The sequence below is a fragment of the Nicotiana sylvestris genome, chromosome 4, assembly GCF_000393655.2.
Source record: "Nicotiana sylvestris chromosome 4, ASM39365v2, whole genome shotgun sequence".
Taxonomy (NCBI): domain Eukaryota; kingdom Viridiplantae; phylum Streptophyta; class Magnoliopsida; order Solanales; family Solanaceae; genus Nicotiana; species Nicotiana sylvestris.
In genome coordinates this window covers 6,785,115-6,795,639 of record NC_091060.1, presented here as the reverse complement: position 1 = coordinate 6,795,639, position 10,525 = coordinate 6,785,115, and the positions used below count along the sequence as shown (strand labels likewise).

General features: G+C 35.0%; 1 protein-coding gene across 1 annotated transcript; it reads left to right on the top strand.

The window, feature by feature from the left end:
• The first annotated feature begins 882 nt into the window (after positions 1-882).
• On the top strand, positions 883-6,162 carry LOC104222867 (glutamine synthetase cytosolic isozyme 1-1). Its single transcript, XM_009774191.2, has 12 exons — positions 883-1,089; positions 2,163-2,202; positions 2,306-2,409; positions 2,718-2,766; positions 3,267-3,373; positions 3,671-3,758; positions 4,318-4,446; positions 4,636-4,710; positions 4,816-4,869; positions 5,160-5,197; positions 5,480-5,639; positions 5,753-6,162. The coding sequence occupies exons 1-12, from the start codon at positions 1,016-1,018 to the stop codon at positions 5,903-5,905; spliced, it is 1,071 nt and encodes a 356-aa protein (XP_009772493.1). The 5' UTR covers positions 883-1,015; the 3' UTR covers positions 5,906-6,162.
• Positions 6,163-10,525: the final 4,363 nt, after the last annotated feature.

Here is a 10,525-nt window from a genome sequence, read left to right as displayed (position 1 = left end):
GTAAAATGGACAAAGTTGATTGTGAAAGGGGCACTTCAATTACTCGCTTATAAACATAAAAATTATCAAAACAATTTCTCTTTACGCATTAATAGTTATTACCTACTAAGGCTACTCTCTTTTACTTTTTTGGGTTAGTTACCTACTCATGGAAAAAAAATCAATTTCCCAAAAACAGTTCGGTGCACAAAATACTTCGCATTAACGCAGAGTCCAACGAAAGGTCGGACCCTAAAAAATATGATGTGAGCAGTCTATCCTATGCAAGCATCGGTGGCTGATTCCACTACTCGAACTCGTAACATATAGGTCACACAGGAAGTAGACAGATTATAACGGAATAATTTTTTAGATTAAAATTTATTTTGCATTTGAAGGTTAAAGCTAAAAGCAATAAAGTACAATTTTGTATTCCAAAATATAATTGTAACTTATCTCATATAAAAAGCGGTATAAATTATTCATATTAGGTTATAATCTTGATTTTAAGCATAGATTATAATCCTGAAATTACTATAAATTATTCATATTATTTGTATTTTGTATATATATATAAGTTTTTAAATCCTCTTAAGAAGCTTTCATTGTAGTAGTAAAGGCGGTTCAAAAATTATTTGAGGCTGTAAATTCGAATCTTATGTGCAATATACTTACATTTTTTTAATTCTCTTGTAAAAAATTTTGGCTCTCCCTATTTAACGAGCCTGCTATCTGATTTCAATTAAGAAAAAACGTTGACCAAAAAATAGCCTCTCATATTCTGAACTTAATTTTTTTAAAAAAAAATTGGGACGATTAGATTTTTTATTAATTAGAATTTTTATTTCCACATATTAATTAGAAGTTGAATAGGAATAAAGTAATATAATTGTGAATAGTTTTATACAACCAAACACTCTCAAAGCTGCCTATAAAAACAGAGCAAACTGCTTCTCTGCCTCTTCACCTCTGCTAATACACATTTTTATTCTCTCATTTACAAACTCAGCCAATTTCACAACTCTTATTTTCCATTATGGCTCATCTTTCCGATCTCGTTAATCTCAGTCTCTCTGACTCCACTCAGAAAATTATTGCTGAATATATATGGTTAGTTCTGTAATACTTTTTGCAGTAGACATAACCAATTTTAATCCATATGGTTAGTCCTGTAATACTTTTTGCAGTAGACATAAACCAATTTTAATACATATGGTTAGTTCTGTAATACATATGTTAATTCATTACATCCATTGTTCTTGATCTTTACTGTTTCTTTATAGTTTTACATATTTAAGAATCAAGATATCTTATTTCTTGTCAATTTTGTTGTGTTTTTATTTTCTTCTTTGTTTTCTCTTCTAAGATAGGAAGTGTACAATAGTTTTCTTTTGTTTGTTCTTAGTAGCCATTGGCATTGGCCAATGTCCACAGTGCATTCTTCAGCTCACTTTGAATACGGCCAGGTCGGTGCACAAGGTATCTTGTGTTCATGCAGGGTCCGGGAAGGGTTGCACCCTAAGGGGTGTGATGCAGACAGCCTACTCTGATGCAAGCATTAGCGGCTGTTTCCACAGCTCGAACATGTAACCTATAGATCAGATGCAAACAACTTTATCGTTGCTCCAAAGCTCCTCCTTATCTTCAGCTTCACTTTAAATAAATATTGTTATTGTTTGTTTATTGTGTCTTTTCACTGTTCTTCAACCAAGTATCTATCGGAAACAACATCTCTTCCTTCATAAGATAGGGGTAAGGTTTGTGTACACATTACCCTCCTCAGCCCCTACGTGTGGAATTGCACTAGGTTTCTTCTTGTTTTTGTTATATTTGTACAAAATTCACACTCATTGTCACAATGAAGTAATATGTACATTGGTATTTTGCACCCGCAGACCTAAACAACAAAACAACAACAAAAAACCCAGTATAGTCTCACGAATGGGGTCTGGGGAAGGTAGTGTATACGCAGACCCTACCCCTACCTTGAGGATAGAGAGGTTGTTTCCAATATACCTACCCGCTGACCTACAATTTTCAGTATTTTAATACTACATGTAATCAAGAATTTATATGTATAATGGAATCCTTTGGTTCTATGGTAGTATGTTGTTTTTCAATTACTATGATGTAAGTTTTGATGTTAATCTAGTTCTTAGTGTATCTTATTTGTTTATAATCAGGATTGGTGGATCAGGAATGGACGTCAGGAGCAAAGCCAGAGTATTAAATCTTCAATTTGTTTTTATTTATTTTAGATAACATAATCCTTTTTTCTTTTAATACATAAGATTGCTAAATCAGTGCTATTTGTTTTTATATAAAGACTCTATCTGGACCTGTTGATGATCCTTCAAAGCTTCCCAAATGGAATTATGATGGTTCTAGCACAGGACAAGCTCCTGGAGAAGACAGTGAAGTGATCCTATAGTAAGTTTTCTTTAGTCTACAAAATCTTTCGCTTCCGCCGTTTTAATTTATGTGTCTTACTTTTTTTTTTTTTTGTCTCAAAGAGAATGTCTCTTTCTATATTTAGTAACTCTTTAACTCCAATTTTCCACACGGTATATTTAATATCACAAAATTTAAGGACATTTTGGTACATTACACACATTTTTAGTTTTTTAAACTTCGTGTCCAGTCAAACTAAAATACATAAATTGAAAGGACGGAAGTAGTTTTTATGTCCTTTTTGAGGAACAATTATCTGAATGTCACTTATTGTAATTTTGATACAGTCCTCAAGCAATTTTCAAGGATCCATTCAGAAGGGGCAACAATATCTTGGTGAGTTGCACATTTACTTTTGAGTTTAACTGTAATACTCTTGACCGTATAAAAAATAATTATATGTACAGTCGGATCTCTCTATAACATCTCCCCTATATAACATTATTCGTTATAGGGAGTCAAGTATTTTTCGGAACCGATTTTTATATTATATTATAATATATGTCCTCGGTAATAGCACTTCACTATAGCAGCCAAAAAATATCAGAACAAACGAGGTTATTATAGAGAAATTTGACCGTAACGGTTTAGAGAAAGTGTTATTGGTACTTAAAAAATAAGGCAGATTATCTATTACAACATGTTAAACTACACTATGATGTAGAAATTCTTTGCACAGTCAATGTGTATAGTAAAATCCTTTACTTTATACATGTCATTAAATCTTGCATTCACTTCTATTGCTCTTTAGTTCAGTACTATTATTTGGAATATGTAATCATATGTTTGAGCTTTTTTTTTTTTTTGGTTTTTCTTTTTTCCTCTGTTTATTTTAGGTCATTTGTGATTGCTACACCCCAGCTGGTGAACCCATTCCAACAAACAAAAGGCACAGTGCTGCCAAGATTTTCAGCCACCCTGATGTTGTTGTTGAGGAACCCTGGTATATTGACATATCCTATTTAGTTTTCAAAGTAGAAATTTTTTTCCTATATAAAAAGGCAACCCGGTACACTAAGCTCTCATTATGCGCAGGGTCCGAGGAAGGGCCGGACCATAAGGGTCTATTGTACGCAGCCTTACCTTGCATTTCTGCAAGAGGCTGTTTTCACGGCTTGAACCCGTAACCTCCTGATCACATGGCAACAACTTTACCAGTTACGCCAAGATTCCCCTTCAAAAGATTTCCCTATATAATTTTTGGAAATTCTCTAACTGTTAAATAAATTGTGTAAATTAGGTATGGTCTTGAGCAAGAATACACCTTGCTGCAAAAAGATATCAATTGGCCTCTTGGATGGCCTCTTGGTGGTTTTCCTGGACCACAGGTAAATTTGTTAACACTTTTTTCCCACTCCAGATGGCAGTTTTCCTTTCCTTTTTTTAAAATATCTTTCAGGCTATGTTGCTCCGACCTTCCAAAATTGCCGTCCCACTTGTGTCAAATCCTCCAACATGAATGCGGCAGTATTTTTGGAAAATCCGATCAATATAGCTTACAAGCATTTGTTCTTTGTTTGGTTTCTTAGTACCTAATCAGATTCATGTTCACATGGAAAAAGAGAATAATGGGGAAAAAAGTGTAACATTTTTAGTTCTTCAACCAATACCTTTTTCTTGCTTTTATATCCTCCCCTCTTATTTCTGCAGGGATGTCTATGTCTATGCTAATATTGTTTTTCTCAACAATGCTATCAAGTAATGTTAAAATAATGACTTAAAAAAAAGTGAATAATTCCCCCTTGTTTCAAGCAACTTCCTAAGACTACAAAATACATGATTTTTGTTGAATGCCATATAGTAATTCTTTGGTAGATTGTGTAAGATTATGAAATTTTCCTTTTCTAACAGCTGATGAATGTTATCTGACTTATTTTATGATTTTAGGGACCATACTATTGTGGAATTGGAGCTGGAAAGGCTTTTGGACGCGATATCGTTGACTCTCATTATAAGGCATGTCTCTATGCTGGGATTAACATCAGTGGTATCAATGGAGAAGTGATGCCCGGACAGGTATAGAGCCTATTCCTTCTGGTCTTTATTAGGTTAGGCGAATATAGAGACAGTGAGTTCACAATGAATATGATATTATTATATGTATATATAATTCAAGCGAAAATAATTAGTTTAATTGAACCTACAGAACCTGTCTTAGATTCCTCTGAACCCTAGTTTGCTTTATTTCGATATGATGTGATGCAGTGGGAATTTCAAGTTGGACCTTCAGTTGGCATTTCAGCAGCTGATGAATTGTGGGCAGCTCGTTACATTCTTGAGGTAATGTAGCTAAGTTGTTGGTAATTTTAGCCTCAATTTCAATTCATTTCACTTACTATGTAGATTTTAACTTAAATTCACTTATTGATTTTGTTGTTTAAACAGAGGATTACTGAGATTGCTGGAGTTGTGGTGTCATTTGACCCTAAACCTATTCCGGTAAGCTCACTATTTTGTATTCGTAGAGCAAATAAGGCAGCCCGGTGCATTAAGCTCCCGCTATGCATAAGGTCTGGGGAAAGGCTGCCAGATCACAAGAGTCTATTGTACGCAGTCTTACCCTACATTTCTGCAAGAGGCTGTTTTCATGGCTCAAACTCTTGACATAGAGAACAAATATCCTTTTCAATTTCAACTTCAAATACTTTTTTTTCCTTCAAATTTCGACCAAATCAGGTCCAAACGCCTAAATCCTAACCTCAAATACTCTTTTTTTTTTTTCCTTCTAGGGTGATTGGAATGGTGCAGGTGCTCATACAAACTACAGGTAAAGCAATAAATAATAACATTTCATATTCAACTCATAATTAATATTTTTCTCTATTTCTAAAAAAAGGAGACAACCCAGTGCACTAAGCCACCGCTATGCGCGGGGTCGGGGGAAGGGTCAAATTACAAGGATCTATTGTACGCAACCTTACCTTACATTTGTGCAAGAGGCTGTTTTCAAGGCTTGAACCTGTGACCTCCCGGTCACATAACAACAACTTTACCAATTATTTTTCTCTATTTCTAAATGATTGAAAATTTGGAATGTTTTTTCATTCAGCACAAAGTCTATGAGGAATGAAGGAGGCTATGAAGTCATTAAGAAGGCAATTGAGAAGCTTGGACTGAGGCACAAGGAGCATATTGCAGCATATGGTGAAGGCAACGAGCGTCGTCTCACTGGAAGACACGAAACAGCTGACATCAACACATTCAAATGGGTACGTGATACTGCAGTCTTATATACTGATAGCGTAAAAACTCTTTATACTGTCAGTGTATATAAGTTAAATGTCATGTATCTCATTTATATTGATGCATTTGGATTATCTAGGGAGTTGCAAACCGTGGTGCATCTATTCGTGTGGGAAGAGACACGGAGAAGGAAGGAAAGGGATACTTCGAGGATAGGAGGCCTGCTTCGAACATGGATCCATACGTCGTGACTTCCATGATTGCTGAGACCACAATCCTGTTCAAGCCCTGAGTATGTAGTCGTCTTTTGAGGATTCGACGAGTATTAATTCTCGGGTGGAAAATTTGGAGAAAGAATTGAATTTCGGAACAACCCTTTCCTCACAATGTCATTAGGGTATAGTTAGATATCTTGTAATGTTCTGCTGTTTCCTGGTTTCCATTTGTATTATATTCAGCAAAGCTGAGTTCATTGCCTGTGATTTGGCAATGGTGTAAAATAACAGTGTTGATCTTATTATTAATAACAACATGGAAGGGTTTAACTTAGTGTCTGCTGCTCAGGAGATGCATATTTCCTGTTTTTAGCTGTGGTTGTTTTCGGTAACGGAGCAAGAAATTTCAATAAGTGGTGTAAAATATAAAAAGTAAATACACAAAGAAACTATGGAGATTCAAAACATAATATATACATAAAAATAAAAATTTGACCCAACTTTACGGAAATTGCACGGGCTAGCCAGTTTTTGGACTGGCCACTGAAAAATAGCCAGCGCAAAGTCATTGAAAAACAATCACTATTTTGCTGCAACACGGAAAGTTGCAGCATAATATACTGGAGATTGATGCACCTGTGTATAAACTTTCAGCATATTATGCAAAACTCAAACACACGAAAAGTTCCAGCATAACATACTGGAGATTGGATCACCTATTCATGAACTTCCAGCATATTATGCTAGACCAGTATATTATACTGGAACTCAAGTATATTATGCTGGAATATTTTTCGTATTTTGGACAGTATTTTCGTTCAAATTTATCTTTACATGAAAAATGGTTAAATTTTGATTACTTTTAAAATTGTGGCTATTTTTTAATTATCACTTGTAAATCTAGATATTTTTGAATTACACCCCTTATCAATTGACACCAAAACCTATACAAGAGATCTGAGGGCTATTATACACCTAGCACTTTGTTGCTTACTTTTGTTTATGGGTGAAAAAATTAACCCACGAAAAAGATAAAAAATTGTGTCTTTAGATTTTGATTATTAATCAAGATGAAAAGTCGGACACACTTGTTCAAGATAGGTTACAGTTTACTTTAGGTCATTCTTCTCCATGAAAAATAAAATATTGTCCAAAGAAGGTGATCCGTCTAGCTCGTTCAAGTTTGGGCTGGTTGGACTTGGCAAATTTTCACGGGAGAAATTTAAAAATAGCCAGATTTACAACCGGTCATTCAAAAATAGCTCAGTTTCAAAAGTAATCGAAATTTAGCCACTTTTCATGTAAAGATAAATCTGAGCGCAAAAACTGTTCAAAACCCGAAAAATACGCTCATATATTATACTGGAGTTCCAACATAAGTATGTTTGAACTCCAGCATATTATACGAGAGTTCCAGGATAACTATGCTGGAACTCCAGCTTCCAGCATAATATGTTGGAGTTCCAGCATAAGTACACTAGAACTCCAGCATAATATACTGGAGTTCCAGCAAGTATAAATGTCCAATATAATATACTGGAGTTTGGAGCACCGGTGCTCCAGTCTCCCCTATATTATACAAGAGTCAGCAAAGTATACCGGTTCAGCATAATATGCTGGAGTTCGTACACAGATGCACCGAACTCCCATATATTATGCGGGACCGATCTCTGTTGCAGCAAAATAGTGGCTATTTTTTATTGACTTCGTAAACGGTGACTATTTTTAAATGACCAGTCCGAAAACTGACTATACCGTGTTATTTTAACAATTTTCACAACTGGTCACTTTAGAAACAACCCAAGTCAGCGCATCTAAATGTAGGTCTGATTTGGGCTAAATACGTAGCCCAAACTGATTCATAAGAGAACATATCCTTCTATGAACTATAAAAGATATTTATAGGATGTAATATTTTAAAATGGTATTTATTTAATATAAATAGGGTACTAACCTATTCTATAGGTGGTAAAATTTCCATTATTTTTCTTGGTTCATATGTAATAGGATATTTTAGCTCCTCTAGCAAAAGTATACACCTTATTTGTTATAAATTAAAATTATTTTAAAATATTATTTTTTATAGTTACCTTTTATATTTATAGCAAAATAGGTATTTATAGTATATATTATAATTGAGGCGTGAAATACTCTATTTATGTTTCTCCTCTCTCTTTTTTCAATTAACACACGATTCTATTGAGGATTTAAGGACAAGATATTCTAAAGTTTAAAACAGAAGGTGCTAATTACTTTGTCCTTAATATTTACACAACACTCATGAAGTTAAGGACACCATGTCTAGCACAACAGTATTTTTGTCTGGAAAATTAAAAGTTATTAAAGCACTGACTAAAGAGTAAATACACTTTAAATAGTGGCTAAAACGTAAATACAGCTCTAGCTAGTGACTAATTGTCCACTTCTCCCTAATTAAACACTCTAGTTAGCAAGAAAGTAACAGATATAACAATTCACAAAGGAAACTAACTGATAACGATACCTTCCAATGTCTGTCAAACAAATTTCTTGTTGGCCTGTCTAATTCTTTTGTCTCTTCGCATATTAGCCCCTAGCCCTTCTGTCCGAAAAACTGGCCCATAAGCATTATTAAAGGAAAAATTATGGTGAAAATAGTACGGGTTAGCTAGTTTTCGAACTGGTAATTAAAAAATAATCAGCGTTTGCAAAGTCATTAAAAATAGTCACTATTTTGTTGCAATATGGAAAGTTCCAGCATAATATACTAGAGATTGATGCACCTATGTATAAACTTCCAGCATATTATGCTAAAACTCCAACACACGGAAAGTTGAAGATTGGAGCACTTGTATATGAACTTCTAGCATATTATGCTGGACCAGTATATTACACTGAAACTTCATTATATTATGTTGGAATCCAGTATATTATGCTGGAAGTTCATATGTAAAACATTCGAACTTCAGTATATTATGCTGGAATATTTTTTCGAATTTTGAATAGTGTTTTCATTCATATTTATCTTTACATGAAAAGTGACTAAATTTTGATTACTTTTGAAATTGTGGCTATTTTTAAATTACCACTTGTAAATCTGGCTTTTTTTTAATTTCACCCAAAATTACGCGACACATTAATATATACATTGTGTTTATCATTCTTAGTTATTCTTTCAGAAAATTATTAGCCGTAGCTAAAATTTATAGCAAATCCAACTGTAATACTGAGATAAGAGATCATTTTTTTAACTGAAACAAGAGAGAGCTTAGTTGGTTAGAGCAACCGTTTAATAAGCGGAGGTCTTGAGCTCAAATCTTAAGGAGAGCATGCTATTTTTCTGTATTTCTGTGTTTTGCCTTAGTTATATTCGTTGCGCGAACGAATACAATCGACAGGTTGTATCCATTATATACACTCCTGTATTTCGCTTTGGTTGTAATCATTGCGCGAACGAATACAGTTGATACATGTTGTATCCTTTGTAATACCCATGTAATTCGCCTTGGTTGTATTCATTGCACGAACGAATACAATTGATACAGGTTGTATATAGTTAATACATTTATTCGTTGCACGAACGAATATAGCTGACTATAGGCGATATTTGTTGCGTGTCTGGATACAAGTGAAACAAGCTGATAACAATTGAACATTATCTATAAAGGATAATTCGATAAAGTATAGTTACATATGATAATTAGGCTCTAAATTGTAGTACAACAATAACAATAACATACCCAGTATTATCCCACATCGTGGGGTCTGGGGAGGGTAGTGTGTACGCAGACCTTACCCCTATCTTATGAGGATAGAGAGGTTGTTTCCAATAGACCCTCAGCTCAGGAAAGCATAAGCACCACATTAATGAAAACATAGACAAGAAGGACAATACCAAAAAGCCATATAAAAGCAGAATCGAAACAACAAGACAGTTAGATGATCAACAATGAAAGAAAACAACGGTTAGTCATAAAAACCAACTATTAACAAAAAGTGAACTGCGTGCCAATACTACTATTATGAACACTCTAGACTACCTACTCTACTACCTTAATACTCGACCTCCATACCTTCCTATCAAGGGTCATGTCCTCGGTCAGCTGAAGTTGCGTCATGTCTTGCCTAATCACCTCTCCCCACCTCTTCTTTGGCCTGCCTCTACCTCTCCGTAGGCCCTCCAGTGTCAACCACCTAAGCTGCAGTTCCCGCATCTTGTCCTCAATAGGGGCCACACCCACCTTGTTGTGAATAACCTCATTTCTGATTCCATCTAACCTGGTGTGCCCGCACATTCATCTCAACATCCTCATCTCTGCTACCTTCATCTTCTAGATGTGAGTGATCTTGACTGGCCAACACTCAGCCCCATACAACATCGTTGGTCTGACCACCACTCTGTAAAACTTACCCTTAAGTTTCGGTGGCACCTTCTTGTCATACAAAATATCGGAAGCGAGTCTCCATTTCATCCATCCAGCCCCAATACGATGTGTACCTTCTTCATCAATCTCTCCATCCCCTTGAATAATAGACCTAAGGTACTTAAAACTCTCTCTCCTATGGATGACCTACGAGTCCAGCCTCATCTCCTCTTCCCCTCCTTGAGTCTCGCCATTGAACTTATACTCCAAGTATTCTGTCTTAGTCGTACTCAGCTTGAAACTTTTAGATTTCAGGGTCTGCCTTCATATCTCTAATTGTGCATTCACATCGTC